This window comes from Paramisgurnus dabryanus, chromosome 16 (genome assembly GCF_030506205.2).
Source record: "Paramisgurnus dabryanus chromosome 16, PD_genome_1.1, whole genome shotgun sequence".
Taxonomy (NCBI): domain Eukaryota; kingdom Metazoa; phylum Chordata; class Actinopteri; order Cypriniformes; family Cobitidae; genus Paramisgurnus; species Paramisgurnus dabryanus.
The window spans coordinates 27,270,104-27,291,367 of NC_133352.1; the positions used below are offsets into that span (position 1 = coordinate 27,270,104).

At 39.8% G+C, this 21,264-nt stretch overlaps 1 protein-coding gene across 1 annotated transcript; it reads left to right on the top strand.

Annotated features, from left to right (window-relative positions):
* The first annotated feature begins 1,398 nt into the window (after positions 1–1,398).
* On the top strand, positions 1,399–21,163 carry rab11fip5b (RAB11 family interacting protein 5b (class I)). Its single transcript, XM_065273786.2, has 6 exons — positions 1,399–2,277; positions 7,520–8,025; positions 8,613–9,159; positions 9,928–12,033; positions 19,139–19,283; positions 19,537–21,163. The coding sequence occupies exons 1-6, from the start codon at positions 1,898–1,900 to the stop codon at positions 19,795–19,797; spliced, it is 3,945 nt and encodes a 1,314-aa protein (XP_065129858.2). The 5' UTR covers positions 1,399–1,897; the 3' UTR covers positions 19,798–21,163.
* The last annotated feature ends 101 nt before the right edge of the window (positions 21,164–21,264 follow it).

Here is a 21,264-nt window from a genome sequence, read left to right on the forward strand (position 1 = left end):
GTAATACTGTAATTTCTACAGACATTTTTACAGTATACTATGGTATGGTTAGAAAACTATTATACAGTATATCTAGGAATTAGAGATGTACGATATTTAAAAAATCTGATGTGTAATAATTTGCTGTGTAAGAATATGACATGATAATGCTTAAAGTTTGTAAAATCAAATTAAATCATATTTTTAAAAACGTCCAATTATATAAACATAGTATTTCACATTCTTTCTGGGAAAAGGTCTCTCTGGGATATTTAGATCTTGTACCCCTAATAGGAATTATACTACAGTTTACAATAGTAAATACTAAAGTATACTACGGTATTTTTATGTGGAGGGTTTTATAGAAAATTAGTATTTATCAAAAGTATGATATTGTTATGTTGGAGCTATCATAACGTATCCCCATATAAAAAATACTGTATAATATAAGTATTAACTATAGTAAAATCTTTAGATGCATTGTTTATAAAAATAGCTGTAATTATGCAGCTGGTTGCCAGTAACTTACTGTAGATTTAAATTAATGTTATTTACTGTTCAAAGTTAAATGAACATGAAACATGAACAAGTCTTTATCTTTACAGAATAAAACTAAAATACACAGCCTCATGCAAAGCAATCTGGAAAAATCTTGATAACCTTTTTCTGTTCTTTCCTTCAGATTTTGTTTCCCAGAATGCTTTGAGGCTGTTATTTTAGCTTTATTCTGTAAAAGATAAATAGGCTGCTTGTTAATGTTTATTGTCCATGTAACTTTAAACAAACTCTTGCCAGTAAATAACATAAATTTAAGTAAGTAATACTATCATTTTTACAGATTTTTTTACAATGTAGATATTAATGTATTCTCTACAATAATTAAACAATTTATCAATTTGCTATAAACTACAGAATTATACACTCTAAAAAAACAAACGGTGCTATATAGCACCAAAACAATTGCTTTGGATCGTAACGATAGAAGAACCATTTTAGTGCCATATAGCACCGGTGAAGAACCAGTGAAGCACCAGTGAAGCACCAGTGAAGCACCAGTGAAGCACCAGTGTAGAACCATATAGGGGCCATATAGCACCACATATGGTTCTACATAGCACTATATGGTTCTACACAGGTGCTTCACTGGTGCTTCACTGGTTCTTCACCGGTGCTATATGGCACTAAAAATGGTTCTTCTATCGTTACGATCCAAAGCAACTGTTTTGGTGCTATATAGCACCGTTTGTTTTTTAGAGTGTATAGTATACATTAACAAAGTGTTGTTACTAAAATATACTACAATTTACTATATTAAAATAGCCTATGAACTTACTAAAATGTTTATCTGGCTAAATTGAATCGGTTTCCAGCGTTTTTCCAATTAATTGGGTCCAGCGTGCATGGAAAAGTTTATTTCTCACTCTTAAATCCCGCCCACTCCGAGTGTCGCAGTCAATGTTCTCGATTTTGTTCTCATCGCTGGATAACATCAACAATGAGCGTTATAGTCTATGTTAAATATGAGGAAAGGTACAATATGAAAAATCGCAATGTAATTCCGGGGTGCCTTTCTCTTTAATTCTACTGGATGCTTTATTGCGGAGCTCCCAAAATATTGGAGGGCGGGTCGCGCGGCGTTAGCGCAGTGAAGAGCTGTTGTGGTGACGCCGTGTGATTCATTATCGTCAGCTGATGTAAAGTTTTAAAGGAATTTCATTTCTATCAGTGTTACGACTGTAATTTATCCTTTTGGATTTCCCACGACGATAATGCTGAGATTTGGCGCTGGCGTGAGCGCGCACTCACTGCAACTTCACGAGGCGGATAGGCGCAAGGGCGCGGGCAGCGCATAGTTGTCCAGTGCGCAAGAGTCACTGTGCGTGGATCACCCAAAACAACCCAGTCTCCCACCGCAGGGATGCCTCTGATAAGCCTGGACGACGACGATCAGAGATGGGTCCCGACACACGTCAACGTGACCGTGCTTCGTGCGAGGAGTCTGCGGACGAAGGGCAAGCAAGGCAGTCGATATCTCTACACTATCATCCAGGTGGGCAAGGAGAAGTACACCACCGGCCTGGTGGAGAAGGCTGACGAGCCGCAGTGGAACGAGGAGTGCGCGTTCGAGCTGCCGCCCGGTCTGCTCGAGGCTGCGGGGACAAGCGCGTACCCGCCCGGGAGCAGCAACCTGGTTCTGACTGTCATGCATCGCGTGCTCATCGGTCTGGACGTATTTCTCGGTAAAACTGTTGTCCCGCTGGACAAAGTTTTTCAGGAAGGGACGTGTCCCAGAAACGAGTAAGTATTAGTGCTAATAGGATCAAATTAATGATGGTGGGCGTTTTTAATTGTCTATGACAGTGCAATGGTAGGCTACAGTGATGGCATTTGATAAAATTACCGTGCACTTTGATACGGTACATGTCATCCTATTAACATGGTCCGCCAAGGTTGTCAAAACACGGTTCACACAAATAAAGGATGTCGTATTATCCATAGTAAATATTAAAGTGTATTAGAGTATTTACTACAGTTTATGAATTACTAATACTGCATAATACTATAGCACACTTTAACAAAGTGTAGGGATTTATAATATAGCGTACCACAGTATAGAGTTTGCTATAGTTAATAGCCTACTAGAGTATAGCCTAGTATTTTTGTTTAACATGTACATATTATGTACTTACTGTGTAAATACTGTACTAGGTACCCTGAACCTAACAAGTTACTGTAAGCAACATACAACAAAACTCATATTTACTTATTTTAATCCTATTTTAACATTTTCACATGTTACAAATTAGTATGATCCTATAATGATGTCCTTACAAGATAAAATAACAGAATACATAAGCCTTCCTTGTTTTTTAGTCAATACGGTGCTGAGATATTTGACACAAGCATGCCAAAACCCTGAGCCTGTGATATTTTTGAAGAACCCATTTCACAGTTGAACAGACATTCACACCTTGACTGAATGAAATGGCACAAATAATAACCCTTTTCAGACATTTTTTTAAGGAAATACAAGCTATGTAAGCTATTTATGGGAACTGCAATATCAAAAACGCCACAGTAATAGGATCGGTTTTATCTGTATGGGCACAACAGCAGCAGCATACTTTTAAAGGCATGCCGTGTCTAGTCCTCATCTGTCTGCATGCTTACTGCTGGCACACAATCATGATGACTCCACAGGCCAGTACCAGTGTGTGTCACAATAGTCACAGAGTCTACATTCAAGCACATCAATCTTGTGAATCTTTTCTTTTGTGTTTGTAGGTAAGTCTTGGTTGCTAAGTCTACACACAGCTAAGAGTAAGGTAGACTACTAAGGTAGTTAAACTTTAGTGACACCCTTAGGGCGAGTGAATCATTTCATGGAAGTGGGGGACAGAGATGAGGTTGGTAGGGGGCTCTTGGCTGAAGCCTCTATAAACAAGTGAAAGAGGAAGTCAGTGAGGCGTGCTGAACAACAATAACATTGTTATTGTCATATTTCAACATACGCCTTCCTTGATTCCCACGTTCACTTCAATAAAATGTAGGAAAAATTATATTAACAGATGCAAAACCTGGAAAAAATGTAAGAACAACACTAAATCAATCAGCTATAATAAAGGAAAACATCACAGTTTTTCAATATTTTACTATGTTCTTACCTCAACTTATACAAATTAATACATCCCTATCTAATTTCAATGCATGCACTTAATATTTGTACAGCCCCATTCATTCCTTAGGATCCAAACAGGGATGAATTATGAATAGGGCTGGGCAAAAAAATCGAGTTTTCGATTAATCGTTTTTTAAAACGTGGTCGATTCAAAATCGATTCTCAAAGAGCAGAATCGATTTTTCCCCATATTTTTTTGTGCAAACATTGAACGTAAGATTAACATTAATCAAATTATTAGTCCCTCTTTTTTGCCTTGCGCGATGTTTCCAAAGAGACTGTCATTCTTTCATTGAGTGCTTAAAATGGCGATTTTAGGGGGTTCATCGACGTTGATGCTACCTTCGCATAAAAAGTAAGAGGTATGGAAGCATTTTAGATTTTGCAAGCAAGACGAGAAGGTTAGTGTTGTGGCTTTTAATTTTTTTTTTTTATTAATTACCCACTTGTAAACTTATGTTCACTGTTATTTTTTATTAATATAGTATTTGTATTAAATCTATATTCATTGAGTTGAATCAAGAATCAAGTATAAAAACCAACCCGAGAATCGGAATCGAAAATTGAATCGAGAATCGAAATCGAATCGATTTGATAGCTTGTGAATCGAAATTGAATCGATCTGGAACATCTGAATCGATACCCAGCCCTAATTATGAAGCCACCAAACACTTTCATGGTTTCCCTATTTAAAGACTGTTACATGAGTAGTTACACAAGTAAGTATGGTGGCACAAAATAAAACGTGGCGATTTTTTTAAGCGGATAAAAATGAGAACTATATTGTATGGCGGAAGAGCACTAGTTTGCAGCACTTCGACCTCGGGCACAGTAAAAAGGGGGGAGTGATGATGTTTTATTTTGTGCCACCATACTTACTCATGTAGGACTTTAAATAGAAAAACCATTGAAGTGTTTGGTGGCTTCTAAATTCATCCCTGTTTTGATCCTAAGGAATGAATGGGGCTAGGCTAAATGCTAACACAGTTACGACACGCCGTACAAAGATTAAGTGCACACATTGAAAAAGGATAGGGAAGTATTAATTTGTCTAAGTTGAGGTAAGAACTAGGGCTGTAACGATTAATTAGGACTGGGTATCGATTCAGATGTTCCGGATCGATTCAATTTCGATTAATATGCTATCGGATCGATTCGATTTCTGTTCTTGGTTCGATTCCGATTCTCGGACCAATTTTTATACTCTATTCTTGATGCAACTCAATGAATATAGATTTAATACAAATACTTTATTTAAAAAAAAAACAGTGAACATAAGTTTACAAGTGGGTAATTAATAAAAAGAAATTAAGAGCCACCAACCTGTATATTACACTTTTTTATTTTAGGTACACTTGGGTACATTTAAACAGAACCCATCTCTAATTTTCAAACGCATACAATTATGTTTAATACAATAAAATTTTGATGCAAGAAAAAAAGTCAAAACAGTCGCATTCCTTGATCAAACAGGATCAGGTCATTTCATAAAAATAAAATCGATTAATGGACTTTGAGAATCGATTTTTAATCGACCACGTAAAAAAACGATTAATCGGAAAATCTTTGGGTTTTTTTGCCCATGCCTACGATTAATTGTCCATTAAAAATGGCTGTCTGAAATCGATTCTGAATTGCAAGGCTGCGATTCTGTGTTTCATACACAATTTGTGTCCTGCCCTGCGTTCCAGTTCGTTTTTTTATGAACTTCCCTCGCTAACTTCCCTCAGTCTCGTTCACTCGGATGTACGTCATTGCTTACGTTGTACGAGTGCCCACTACTGCTGAAACACTTGAAGTGGGTTCAAATGGATCGTCCTAAGCCCTTAATCACATGGAAAGTGGAGACCGCCCCCTCCATGTGCAAAGCGCGAGTTGCTGAAGTGACATCACAATCGTGTTGCATTGTGGGATATGAAGCTGCATGAAGTGTACATATGAAGCAGACTCGCTCCCTCGGTCAAAATCGAGGGAGCGAGGGTCTGTCCATACAAACTTCCCTCGTCCACTTGACGAAGTGGAGCGCACTTCAAAATGGCGACAGGGATTCCCCCGAGGGGAAGTGCTTAGGGAAGTTTGCGAGTGTGTGTCTAAAACTGGAGTGGAACGCACCCCTGGAATAGCATTTGTAATGCTACTTCTTCTTTGGCACAAAGGGAGTTTCTGCACGAGAGTGCCCCCTGGCTTTGGAATGTGCCAGGATTTTACCGCAATTGATTAAAATTCATTCATTGAGAAAACGCGCATTTGCACGATTAATCGTTACAGCCCTAGTAAGAACATAGCAAGATATTGAAAAACGGTTTTCCTTTAACCGACTCCCTAAAAAACCTTACCACCCTAGGAACCACTTAAAACACCTTAGCTACTAGGGCTGGGAGGTATATAGAGTTGTGGTAATATATTGTTTTTTCCAGCAGGATACGATATGAGACAATACTGTCTATATCGCTATGATTTAATATAATCCTCCTTCAGTTCTGTCAGAAATGTACACTGAGGTCAGACGTAAGCTTTCCAACCAACTCGCAAGCTGTGCAGCTGTACATTTTCAAGGAGGAAACCCCTGTGTTGGAATTTTATTTTTATAAGCTGTTAATAATGGTGATTGCAACAACATATCCCATGATGCATGTAAAAAATCCAGGTATAATTGTCGTGTAGGCCTTATAGATAGAGAGACAGATGGATAAATCTCCCTTTAATACACTGAATCATTAAATGTCAAACTTTAGTTAGTGTGTAATGTTGCTGTTAGAGCATAAATAATACCTGCAAAATGATAAAGCTCGAAGTTCACTGCCAGGCGATATATTTTCTTTAACAGAATTCCCCTTTCAAAGCCAGCGAATGGTGAGTTTGGACTACAGCCCTCTATTTCCCGATTGATGTCAATAAAACAGTTTTTGACTAAACTACGCCCACAGGAATACGTCAGTCGCCAGCTTTAGCTCAAACGGCTAAGCTAAGCTTCTGTCAAATCACAACAAGCTACACACGTAGTAAACTATACGTTACGTATTTCTGAAGGAGAGACTTCATAAAACAAGGAAGACGACAGCCCGTTTTTAGGACAGGGAAAACAGCAGTATACAGATAAGTAAATTGTGTGAAAATTACTGTGTTTTTTAACACGTGAAACATAAACATGTGTTAAATTGCACACTGTAAACACAATCAAAGCTTCCAAAACACAGAAAAAACGGGACCTTTAAATGTCAATGTAGTCATGAGGCTATTCTGCACATCTGGCTTAAATTGAAGGCTCTCTCTCTCTCTCTCTCTCTCTCTCTCTCTCTCTCTCTCTCTCTCTCTCTCTCTCTCTCTCTCTCTCCCTCTCCCAAGATGTTTGTCTTGGCTCTCTGCACGTGTGCACACGAGGTGTTCCCTGTTGCACCGGAAATGGAGGAAATATTTTCACCACTGGTTTATTCTAAAACAAAGGGGCGGACCACTCAAAGGGAATAACACTGGCTCAAGAGGCCCTTACTTGTGTTTACGCTTCATTTTTAGCCTGGGAGATATTTCATTCAGTGTTGTTTAGGAAATTGTAAGGCACTGTTATAAAAGATGAAGAAGATGAATTTCACAAAAACATGTCTGGGCCATATAATGGGCTGTATCATCCCAAATTAAGGGAACTTTAATTAAATCAATCATGTATTTAAAATGTTATTATGTATAAAAAAAATTAAGTTTATACATGGCTGTAACCATAATTGACATTAGGGGGATTTATTATGTCAATGTTCTTTCTTCTCAATACCCTATATATTCACTTTGGTTTGTGTAATTCTCAAAAAAATCCCCATTATGTTTTTTTGATAAACTTTAATCATACATTTTCTGTCTATATTCCAGGTGGCTTAAGCTGCACTCCAAGTCAGGTCGAAAAGAGAAAGAGCGCGGAGAACTACAGGTGACCATCCAGTTCACCCGCAACAACATGACTGCTAGCATGTACGATCTCACTGTTAAGGACAAGCCCCGTTCGGCTTTTGGGAAGCTGAAAGACCGTGTCACGGGTAGAAAGAGAGGTGACGTGGAATCCTCCTCTGCCATTTTACCTGGCCGCTACGCCGCCCTTTCTGGCTCCGTTGGTCCACCCTTCGCGAGCGATGATGGAGCTCAGGAGCCGGGTGAAGAAGATGGGGTTGATGAACACAGGAGCAAGGTGAAAGATTTCTTCCTGAAGGGGAAACTGCGTAAGAATTCGGACACACGATCTTGTTCTTCTTTGGCGTCTGACAGTAGCATGGCATCGTCCACTGGGGATCCGTTTGTTCCGGTAGAGCTGTCCAGAACTCCAGTTTACAGCAGCAGAGTGATGGAGCCATTCAGCATAGAGGATAAAGGAGGAATAAAAGGTCAGAAATCTTTGAGATGTTGTAGAGAATTCATTACAAGATGGTAATCGTTATTGCAAAGTTAAATATCAGAATTTAAGTTAATTTATGAGCTCAGATTGTTTCCCAAATAGCAATGGACTCGGGGCGGAACTGCACCGGATCTGCACCGGTGCTGCTTACTTCATAGCAGATCCTGGAGACTATTGCTATCTGGGTTGTTTAGCCAATTAACTTTCATTTGAGAATACTATTTTGCTATTGTTGCTCTTGATTTTTCTTATGTGTGACATTGAAGTAATGCACACCAGTTGCCTGCTGATCACAAGTGACACCAGGTGTGTTTGCATGCTTTTTTGGGTGGGGTTTTGTGACTAAAGGGCATGTCTAATTGGCTAAATCTGTCGGTAATTCGAAAACCACTTACAGCACATTTAAGTGCACGCTATTTATACTAGTCAACAGTTGAAGGTTTTGATCCACTTCAAATGTTAACTAGTGTACAATAAGGCAACATGCAATCAAATTTTTCGAATATCAATTAAACAAACTGTTAATAGCTTCACTATTTTTCTCTTCTGTGACCCTTTTTTATCTGTCCACCAAAGTAATGACCCACAAGCGTGCACACAGCGATGAAGCCAGTAAGATCACAGGCATTCCTCGGCCTAACCCTGCCACAGAGACCCTAAAAGGTCAAAGCACGACGCTCTCCCAATCCACCATCTGCATAAACGGCAGCCATATCTACTCATCCGAGCCCGTCAGCCCCAAAAGTCCAAGCACCATTCCAGCCAAGCGTTCCCTGCTGGAGAAATGCGCACCACTTTCTCGTTCTCTTCAGAACCTCACTCGACGCGGTGAGGATTCGCAAAGGAGCTTTTCGACTGAAAAGAGCAAGAAGGAAGATGGTGAGGCAGATGGATCTGTAAGCCAGACCACCCCAGAGGAAAAACTAGTGCAGGCAACTGGCCCTCAGACGGCATCTGGCGTCATGGAAGTGGTGGACAAAGGGAAAAAGCTGAGGAAGACTTTGTTTTCAAGTGGGAGGAGTGACTCTCTCCCAGCCAAGCCTGAACAGGGCCAGGTTTCTGCTTCTTTGGAAGGCAGACGCAGGGGATGGTTTGGCTCTGGTGACTCCCACAGCAAGCCAAGGTGAGTGAAGGCCAAGCAAAGCCATTAGGTTTTATGTTACAATAGAGAAAAACATGTTGCTGTTTGCTACTGTCTCTCACAAATAGTTGCTACCCATGACCTTTTTGGACATGGGTGTAGTTTTATATGGTAACCTGCATTTTGATCCTCAAATATGTTTTTATTTGCTGATGCAACAGTTTAGGCCAATGCAGTAGCGTTTTCCATCTCATTTCTTTGTATTGCTCTTTCTCTGCAGGACATAGGTCAGGAGATTTTTAAAAGAGGGACTTGTGTGTGCATTTCTCATCCAAATTTCAAAACCATTAAACATCAGCTTTTATAAGATATGTTCTCTTATATCATTTTTTTTCACTTTGATTTATTTTTTTTGTTCAGCAGCATTTATGTTTCAACACATGATCCAGTCATAGGTTTTTCTTTTAGTTTTCTTTTTAGTTTTAAATAATACATTTTCCTAATTTCCTTATCAGCATATGCCTCCAACTCATAGTGCTCTGTTATGAATGTTCCAGCTATACCACAGTATTAATTTATGAACACAGATTGCAAGCTGGTCATGCCAGAAACCTCCTATATCTGGGTTAGCCCAAATTGCATCAGAATTTGAATTCAGAGACTGATTTTGATCTAGTAACAGGTTTGTCTAATAGAGAAGAACTGACACTCTCTCCCCACCTATAGATAGATAGCCTATAGATAGCTAGATGTTATGGCCCATTACACATTACTATGACTAAGAGGACTACTTGTGCCTTCCCTCCACAGGCTGGGAGTTTCTCCTAAGGTAGAGAGCAGCTCAAACACAAACCCTTCTCCTGCCCTCTCTTGCCCGCCCATTCAGCCCCCTTGCACTCTCCCCATTGCCTCAATGTCTCCCCCTAGTGGTGATCACTCCAACCCATTTACCTGTCCATCCCCAACACCACCTTCCATGTCCCCCACCAATCCTTTCCTCACGCGGCTACAACAAAATCCATTTTTTGAGGATCTTATAGCTGAAGAAGCACTGAAGTCTCCTACTGCTGTTTACTGTTCTCCCAATGGGATGCAGAACAAAATGTCCGTGGTGAAACGAGAGAGACCCAGGAGTATGGCCAGGCAGAGGTCTCTTCCAACCATTGTGCCTGAGACACCGGACACGTACAGTAACTCAAACACTAACGCAAACTATTCACTGTCCGAGAGGGTCGGTGAATGTGATGACTTTGAGACGTTCGCCATCGGCCGGCTGAAATCACCAACGGCGACCCCGACTAGACCACCATCAGCACCGTTTCTCTCACGGGTACCTAACCTTAACCAGATGGTGCATGTCGGTAATAGTCGTTTAAGAGTCGATGAAGTTGATATGGATGTACCAAAGCCATGGGATATCCCTCCCTTACCACCACGTAGACCTGTGAGGAACCAAGTCACAGCTAGAGAGAGGTTTGCTGACAGCTGGTTAGATAGAGCTCAGGAGTTAGCAGTGCAGAAAGAAGCCTGCGTCCTCTTTCAGACCGACTTCGCGTCCCTGCAGCATGTGAGAGAGGGAGATATGAAGAGAAACGTTTCATGCCATACTTCTTCAGATAAGCGTAACTCGGCTTCATTGGGAACAGAGTTGCACGGTGGTCTGCTTGAAGTTGGGGAAGAAAGAATGGTGGCAAATGCTCCTTGTTCGAAAGGTCCCACGTTTGATTTAATGGTGAACAATGTTTCCCACAACTCTCCGAATGGTTTAGTTGAAGACTCGCTCCATTCCCACTATTCTGAACCAGAAACGCTGTGTTTCCCATCTGACTTTGACACCACAGTGACCGAATCGCTTTGCAGTTCCCCTCAGACCCAACTAAAACACGATTCAGAGTCTTCCTGTGAAATTGATCCAAAGCAGAAAGCCTCCACTGAGCAAAAACAAACTACCAATGACATTGGTTTGCTTACTATCCCTCCCAGAGATTCAAACAACAATATGGATAGTACTGCGGAATTTGCTTACATTGATTCAGAAAGTTCAGCGTCTGATGTTCAACCACTCTTTGAAATTAATAAAGACGGTAGTAAACCATCAAAAGGGCTGAACGAGTGTCCCAATTTGAACTTTTCTGGTTCACTACCTAAATATTCACCAGGCATGCCTGAGGATGTATCATCCAAGAAGACTCGTAAAGACATCACATCACATGTTACTGACTCATCAGACCATAACAGTTTAAATCGACTTTTTCAAAGATCACGTGAAGGGCTCGAAAGAGATGCAAAGCATTGTAACACAATTTCAAATTGCGAGTCTCACTGTGAGGTTGACGTTCTCCAAAACAAAGAGATCTCTGTGGTCACACAAACAACCTCAGCCCTCGGCAATGACGACATTGTGACAACTCAGATCAAACCTGGGTCAGCAGAAACCAATGACATCATACACAGTAGTACACATGATGGAGAAAAAGTGCATGAACAAACATGTAAGCACCCTGATCATCATGCAAATGCGAACCTGACGACTGAAGTCTGTCTCTCCAAAGCCAGCGAGACAGAGGAATTCAGTTTGACCCAGGATGAACGAATCAGCTTTGAGGACTTGCATGCAAAATTAGCCCCAAAAAGCTGCATAAGCCCCAATGTAAAGTCAGCCCGAATCAGACCGCGCTCTCCTAAATCTGCATCAGACCTCATTCTGCATGATCTTTCCCCCTCACCCTTACCAGTAGCTTGTACTCCTGCCTGTCTCCACCCTGACCCTTCCCTTCATGTGAACCCCCCAAATGAGATGCCCAGCATGGGTTCCACTTCCTTCACCAAAGCCCAGCCCCAGGTTGACGCACCGCTCCCCCTCTCACCTGAGGAGACACAGCCAGCCAACGTCCTCCTGCCCCTTGAGGAGAGCAGGTGAGACCTCACACTGCCTGTAAAATCGTACTTACTCCCTCTTCCTATCACTCACCTGAGGAAATTACCTCATTCTCTTTCACAAATGCGCTAGGATTTTGCTCACAGCTTGCTATAATTTGGAGAAACGTGTTAAAGCTTTTTCTCAGCATCAACTCTAATTACTTTCATGCTTCCTGCTTGTCTATTTCCTTCAGTTTGTTCATTTTTCATCTCTTTTCTGTTGCTTTTTGCCTTTTAACATTTATGCATATGTTTTGGTAGACATGCCGCAATACATCTTTCCTCGTTGAGGTTATAATACATAACAAAAAGAGCAGACTTGTATTGCATTGTATTTAATAAGTTATAGGTGATATAAAGACTAGCAACTGTGAGTGAGAGTGAATGTATCACAGAAAAAATATAAAAAATGATAGACCTCAGATTATTTTCCACTTTTTTATATTATATACAGTACTCTGCAAAAGTCTTAGGCCACCACCACCAGATTTAATGTTTTAGAAGTTTGAATGTCTATCCATATTTATTTTTCAAACTTTTTTATTAAGATACAAACCGAAAATACAGGAAATATGTAAAAAAAAGTACATTTTCAGGACTAAATGTCTTCTTTAGGCATCGTCTGAGTTTAGTGTGACCTCTCTTGAAGTAAAAAGACAATTTTTTTTATTTTATTAGAAATTTAATTTTATTTAGGTTTTAGAGATCCTGCAGTTTCCTGCTATTGCTCAAGTTTTACCCTAAATCAGTTTACATTTTATACAGTTTTTAATACTATACACATTTCCTGTATTATCTGTATGTATTCTATTAAAGAGACTGAAGGGGGTCGCACACCGGCCTTGCAGCTCAGCGTCGAGTCGCGTCTAGGACAACTCGTTGGTATCGTAAACGCAACATGATCTCACAAAGGTCCGTGGGATAGTCACGGAATTTTGTGCTCATTTTTCTGTGGCATTCTCACGGATCTCCGCATTTTTCCGTGGCCCTGCTACGGACTGTCTTTTTCCATGGCATTCTCATGGATTGGTTACTCAACTGCTTTTTCCTATTTTCAAAGCATTTTCGCTTTAGGGTTAGATTTGATGTTTGCGTTAGTATGTCACTTTAACTATTGGTTTATACAATTTTTTCTGATTTATTCTTTTATATTTTCTAAACTTTAAACAATTGCCGCCTGGCGTTGGGGTTACAGTTGGGTTGGGTAGGGATGTCATTTCATGTAAATCTAACCCTAAACCGAAGCGAAAATGGTAAGAAAATAGGACAAAACAGTTGAGTAACCAATCCGTGAGAATGCCACGGAAAAATGAGCACAAAATTCCTTCACTATGCCACGGAAATTCGTGAGATCAGGTTGCGTAAACCGAAAGTGCACATTAAATAGTGCGAGTTTCGTCAGATAGCATCTACTTCAAAATGCAAACTATACGTTAGCAGCCAATGTTAATTGTTAATGATTTGGGACAAATATGTTATTTAATGTTAAACTATGTGAGTGGCGCTGTGTGGCACGACAGGGATTTGAGCAACTTCCTGAGTCAAAAAGCTGGGCGGCGCGGACATGCGCCACCTGGCGGCGCTGGTGTGCGTATACTCATAGAAAACAATGTGTTCGATTTTATTAGAACGGTGCAGCGCTAAGCTGCGCGGCCGGTGTGCGATCCCCTTGAGAAACAATTATATATGATCACTTTAACATTGCAAAAACAACAAATCTAATTCTGGCACGGTGGCCTAAGAGTTTTGCACAGTTCTGTATGTGTACTTAGTCTTACTATACCTAATGTCTCATTTGCTTTACCTTTAAAGGAACAGTATGTAAGAAATTTATATCAATTAATCATAAAATGGCCCTGATATGTCACTAGACATTAAGAAATAATTTTTATTTCAAATACTTATATCACTGACAACAGTGGTCGGGCCAGGATATTGTCATTTAAAAAGTGGAGTTGCAGCCCTCAACTGATGTTTATGTTGTCATTTTGTGTATTGGCCACCAGCTGTGTGATTGCAGTACCAGTTTCAGCCACAAGTTTTGTGATTGCAATACCAGTTTTGGCCAGAATCCTACATACTGTTCCTTTAAAGTCCCTGTAAAGTCAATCTTAAAAATTTAAGTACTGCTGAAACACAAAGACTGTAAACTATGTAGTACTGAATTGCAGAGTTAACCCGCCTTTAATAATAATAATTAATAATTCCTTACATTTATATAGCGCTTTTCTCAGTACTCAAAGCGCTTTACATATGAACGGGGGAATCTCCTCAACCACCACCACCGCCTTTCCACTGTACACGACAAACAACGCCCGATGAACCAGAAGTCATTCATTCCCTATGGAGAGTCGCAAAGGGGCTGCGTGAGGTGCCGACCATTTGCAGATGCATAATTTTTGGATTCGTTTTGAGCGTCGAATTCGTTGAAATTTTTGAACTTGTGCATTTACACCGCATGCAATACCCCGACCAGAAGTGATTTATTTCAGTGTATTCCAATCAAAACGCTGTGCAAGGTGAAAATGAATAATCTTTTTTTGCTTAACTTTATCAGTAACAATTGAATTCTTTTAAAAAAAAACTATTGATTACTTATAAGTAATAATTAATTTAATATGTTCTCTCCAAAAAATATTGGCAGTCTTTGTCATATATGCATAGCTGTTTATTGTTTCATTCATTTGCACTCCTGGCCAGTGGTGTAGTGCAGGGTATACGCAGGTATACAGAGGATACCCACTTCTTTATTTGATGGCATGGACTATACCCACTTCTACTTTCAAAAAATGGGGCCATAAATTAAGAGTATACCTACTTCTCCTGGCACCACTACACCACTGCTCCTGGCACTATGGTGAATACAAGAATGAACGCTCTTGCGCTGGAATGATCTTCTCTTCAGGTTGGCACGGATTTACAATTAAACTGAAACATTACGACTGCCACTAGGGGGCGAACTCCAACGGTCGTGTACAGTGGAAAGGAGGCTTTAAACTGTTTTTCACCATTTCTTGGTTCAGGATTTTTTTAGGCTGGCCTAAAACGATGTTCTGAGGAAGCACTTGGGCCACCGCACATGTGCACCCATTTAGGTTGTAGTGGTATTTGGAAGTTTGGAAGAGAGATGGTAGCTTTCACGTAAGTGGGCGTGGTTTCAGTGCAGAGAGTGGACACGCCCCCAGCATTTGAGAGCAGAGAATCCCGCCTATTTTTCCAAGATTTTGATAACTTATTTTATTTTCTTCATTTTTATCCATCATTCAAATTTGGTTGGGTGGTTAATAACCATATGATCTATATGACTGGATTGCGCATAGAACGCTTGACGTAACTGCATGAGGTGAAGCCAGCGCAGAGTTCGAGCCGCCATCTTGGTATACCCAACAGGCAGAGAGCGTCATTGACTTCCATTCAAAATCATGATAAAAATTTACCCCCTTTACAGCGTATCAGTTACACAAGGTTAATTTTTAGGATATGTGTACGTTAATTATTTGTTAATTCTGGTGTTATTTGCAATGTTTATGTTTTAATCGGGCAGGATAATGGATTTATAAAAAACCGTTAAGGCGAGTGTGTCTGCTGCATTTGTTAATGACACGGGTATAAATAAAGGTTTTTTTGACATTCAGCTACACTGTGACGGTCAGCGTTATATCTCTAAATAAGTTTAGGTAACTTGTAAGTTAAGATAACATAATTACAAAACTAGCAAATTATTGCATGCACATACTGTACAAAGCATGATTATTTATTTAGATTTCAGAATGAGCACGTTTATTGTCATTAATACTAAAACGCAAAATGTACAACTTTCAGTAAATAACTATTTACATGCTTTGGACGTTTGTGTTGTAATAATGTACAGGGTAACTTCAGATATAAAAACGAAGACGAGTAAAGCGCTCACACAGCTTTACAACATTATGAACAAACAAATGCAGGTTCATCCAGAGGGAGCTTTTATTGTGGCTGGGGACTTCAACCAAGCTTGCCTCAAGTCTGTGCTTCCTAACTTTGTTCAGTATGTACAGTGCTCAACCAGAGGGAAGAATACATTAGACAAGGTTTATTCCAATGTGAAGCAAGCCTATAGGACAGTACCATTTCCACACCTAGGCATGTCAGATCACCTCTCACTTTTTCTGGTTCCTGCATATACCCCTCTCAGGAGGAAATCTAAACCTGTCATAAAGAACGTACAAATCTGGCCTGATGGAGCACTCTCTCAGCTTCAAGATTGTTTTGAGCACACGGAGTGGAGCATATTTGATCATCTTGACCTACAGGAGTACACAGAGACTGTTCTGTTCTACATAAAAAGCTGCACTGAAAGTGTAACATTGGAGAAGCGTATCCGGATATATCCAAACCAAAAACCATGGATGACTTCAGATGTCCGTAAACTCCTGAGAACCCGTGACCATGCCTTTAAGTCAGGTGATAAAGAACAGTACAGTGTGGCGAGGGCAGAGCTGCAGAGAGGCATTAAAGCTGCTAAGAAGGCTCACAAGAGGAAAGTGGAAGAACAACTCGCCAATAACAACACTAGGCAGGTATGGCAGGGACTTGAGAGCATTACCAACTACAAGGGCTCCACACCTGTCATCACCAACGCTGATGCATCACTGGCTGAGGAATTGAACATCTTCTTTTCCCGCTTTGAAAGTGAGACACCATATATAGCAGCACGACCACCACAGACCTGCAGCTACTACACACTCACGCTCCAGGAACATCAAGTGCGGCAGGTGCTGAAGACTGTGAACACCAGGAAAGCAGCAGGTCCGGATGGAGTACTTGGTAAGGTACTTTCTGCCTGTGCTGACCAGCTTGTGGGAGTTTTGACTAGGCTGTTTAACCTCTCACTGTCACAAGCCACCATCCCTCAATGCCTGAAGACTGCTATCATTATACCTGTTCCAAAGTCTCCTGCCCCAAAGTGTCCAAACGACTACAGACCTATCGCTCTAACATCAACTGTCATGAAATGCTTTGAGAGGCTCATCTTAAATCACATTAAGTCCTGGCTCCCCCCAAACCTGGATCCACATCAGTACGCCTACAGGAAAAATAGATCTACGGCGGACGCCATCAATATTGCTCTACATACAGCACTTAGCCATCTGGAGCAGTCAGGGAATTATGTCAGGATGCTATTTATAGATTACAGCTCGGCATTTAATACCATAATACCTGATATCCTAGTGGAAAAGCTGACCACCATCGATATCCCCCCTTCCATTTGTGCCTGGATCAAGAACTTCTTGACTGACCGCCTTCAAACGGTTAAGGTAGGCACCACCTGCTCTTCCACCTTGTCGCTCAGCACAGGCTCCCCTCAGGGCTGTGTGCTGAGTCCTCTCCTGTATTCACTGTACACATATGACTGTACATCCGCCCACCCATCAAATACCATCATTAAATTTGCTGATGATACTACAGTTATTGGCTTAATCAATGGAGGTGATGAGACCGCATACAGGGATGAGATTAACAGGCTGGCAGGTTGGTGCACTGAACATAACCTACTGCTTAACACCAGTAAAACTAAAGAAATGATCATTGATTTCAGGAAACACAAGGAGGAGGGGGGACCAGCACCACTGAACATCAATGGAGACTGTGTTCAACGAGTGTCCTCTTACAAATTCCTAGGCATACATATAACTGAAGACCTCTCCTGGGCTGTTAATACATCTGTTGTGGTAAAAAAGGCTCGGCAAAGACTCCACTTTCTTAGGGTACTTCGAAGGAACCATCTAGAGGAGAAACTGCTAGTAGCATTTTACCAGAGCACCATTGAGAGTGTTCTGTCTTATGGAATTACAGTATGGTATGCTAACTGTACAGTGGCGGACAGGGGACACCTGCAGAGGGTCATTAAGGCAGCACAACACATCATAGGCAGTCGCCTACGCACACTGGATGACATTGCTAGTACGCAGTGTCTCAGAAGAGCTAAGGCAATCACTGCCGACCGCTCACATCCAGGTCAACTATTGTTCAAACTTATGCCCTCTGGCAGACGATACAGGAGCATTAAGAGCAGGACAAACAGATTGAAAAACAGTTTTTATCCTTGGGCCATTAGGTCACTGAACTCTTAATATCTTAAATCATGTGCAATGGCAGAACATATTGTTGTTTCTCTTTTACTCTTTATATTTTATATTGATTTTAGTACTTTTATTACTTATCTATTTATTTATTTATTTATTATTATTATGCACTGGCCGGGTAGGCAATGTAATTTCATTGTATACAAGATGTACAAATGACAATAAAGATTCAATTCAATTCAATTCAATTCAATTCAATTCAATTAAAGTGATGTTTTATCATTAAAATCTGATAACGTCCATTGATTAAATAGAACGTTTGGGTATACCAACATGACGGCGCGGTGGCTTCACAAGTGTGACGTCATGCGCAATCCAGTCATTTATATAGATCAGTGTTAATAACGCATTTTCATGCGGTTTGACAAACACAGAGCAAATTTAATATCTAACTTTACTAGGATTTTAAAGATTTGTGACAGGGTACACTCTCAGAAATAAAGGTACGAAAGCTGTCACTGGGACAGTACCCTTTCAAAAAGGTACACTTTTGTACCCAGAAAGTGCATATTAGTACCTTAAAGGTACATATTGGCAGTTCAAAGATACATATTTGTACCTAAATGGTACATATTAGGACCATTTTTAAAGGGTACTCCACCAGTGACAGCTTTGTACAGTGTAGAAATCTAACTGCATTCATTTGTTGTGAAAATTATTTTTTATAAAATTATTCTTAGTAATAATATTTCAGCAAAAACTATATTTGTTGACACTGCATACATATGGATACACATCTCAACTAGCACTAGAAAAATTGCACATGATTCAAGGACAAATGTTTCTTTGTTTATGCATTCCTTTTAATCATGGCTTCTTCCTCAGTTTACTCTTGCTTATGCTGTTCTAACTCATCAGGAAGAAAAAAACTAAAATCTTTTACGAAAACAACAAAATTTTTTAAGAAAGTAGTTGAGCATCACTTTAACCATATCAAGTAAATGCTTATGTATCTGTGCTTTTTTATCAATGTAAAGCCCTCACCCAGTGAAACCCTTGACCAACACAACTATGCAAGGAGAGAAGAAACCAGAAAGCCGCTCAGTGTTGGAGAAACTCAAGTCCACGATAAACCCAGGACGATCTGTGCAACCGACATCAGCTGAGGATGAGAAAACCCAGGTACTAAAGACCAAAGGTTGTTTTTTTTATATAACAGTAGCCTACATAGAGGAAGTCTGTAATACCTTTAGGGAACTAAAACACATGCTGATCTCAAGTGCTGGAAAAGGTTTATCAGCAAAAACAAAGCCAGCAAATCTAAATAGAAGCTCACTGACACATAAATGTACTTTAGATACTAACTTTTAGTTACACCCCAGCATTGCTTACTACTGTCTCCTCTGTGTCCCTCGTTTGTCTGTTTCCATTGCAGTTGGCTCTGATAGAGGCTCGGGCTCAATACCAAAACATGACCAACATGGAGCTGATAGCGCTGCTTCTTCAGCAGGAAATGGATGTTAGGAAGCAGCGTGCTGAAACTGAGCTGCAGGTGGCCCTGCTGGAAAAGCGAGACGCTGAATTGAAGAAGATGAAGGCTCAGGTCCGAGACCTAGAGGATTATATTGACAAACTGTTGGTCCGCATAATGGAACAGACACCCACCTTGCTGCAGGTACGCGCTAGACCGAAATGACCAGGATGATACAGTCAAAAATGCTAAACGTAAGCCATCTGTGATGCTCCATTAAATTTCAAAACTGCCAAGATCATGTAGACACGATAAAGCTTTGCATGCTTCCCATTGGACTTCCATATGCACAGCATCAGTTTATTGTAGCAACTGTTAGTCATGCTAACAACAAGGCAGTGAAACATTTAGAACAAAAGGTAATGTAGATCTAATACAAATATGTCTTCCTATTCATACATTTTCTTATAAAGATCCCCTTTCTGGGATTTATGTATTAAATGTCTCTACGGCTACAATAATCTACCTTTGCAAATATAAATACTGCCTATATAAATTGACTTCTATAAACTTGAAACTTATTATTAAGTATTTGAAAGAAAAATCATAAAATGCTAATAACATCTCAATAACATCTGTCAGAAAAGTCTTAGACAAATCAAATGTTATTATTTAGTTTAGAAATTTGGAAACATGAGTAATATTTAATAGGACGTAATATTCAGTACACCTTGTGTCAAGTCAAAATATCGCTTTAAAAGATATTCTGTACCTGTAAATAAGTATCTTAATTATTGATAGCTTTTGAACGCACCTTAATACGTATTATGCAAATACCCTGTGCTTGAGCTAGTCAGCTTTGCCATATTGATATCGCTGATGACAGTGCATGCTCGCGTCTATCAAGCACACGCACAAAAGTAAAGATTGTCTGTGAGAACATGCAAGCTATGCAATGATACAATGCGCTAAGCTGTAGCTACGTTAAATTTAATATATGCCACGCAAATGTTGCAGCATACTTAGTAGAATCTGATGTAGCAGATTTAGTGACATAGCAAATGCCTAAAACACAAAAACTTAAAGCTTTACAAAAGTTAAAAAAGATCCATTGTTAATGTTTTACAGAAGCATAACTAGATTATATTAGTGTGGCTTTGATGTTTTGTCTTATTTTCATTCTGACAGTGTTTTATAAAGGTGTATTTCTTTAAAGTTTCGCACATCTTTTGGCTGATGATTATTTTTTAAGGGTCTGTCACACAAGTTTTAGTTTTGAAGCTACAGTTGAGGATGTACAGGGTTGGAATTAATATTGTTATGCATCTAACAGTGCATTAAACATCACAGTTTTCTAGTTTTGGTTATAAAGTCCTGAGTGTTCCACTATGTTCCAGATGGGAACTATGTAGCACTGTGATTCTACATTGTGATGTTTATTTTGTTATTGTCTTTAAATACTATTTTGCAACATGCCTCTGCAGATTTATGTACAAGTTACATTCACATTGTGTTTTGTTTAATTTATTGCTATTTTTCAAGCAACTATTTAAAATAAAGTTATAAAATATGATATAAAAAAGTGGTTTGTGTTATTTAATGACAAAAATTTTACAGTTTATTACAGTACCAGTAACAGTAGTGTTACCTTTAATTCCCACTAGATGGCACTAATGAGCTTTTAATGTGCGT

Coding starts and splice junctions, on each gene's coding strand:
- rab11fip5b (XM_065273786.2), top strand. CDS start 1,898: ATGCCTCTGATAAGCCTGGACGACGACGATCAGAGATGGGTCCCGACA. Junction 2,278..7,519: donor GGGACGTGTCCCAGAAACGA/GTAAGTATTAGT, acceptor TCTATATTCCAG/GTGGCTTAAGCTGCACTCCA. Junction 9,160..9,927: donor GACTCCCACAGCAAGCCAAG/GTGAGTGAAGGC, acceptor TTCCCTCCACAG/GCTGGGAGTTTCTCCTAAGG.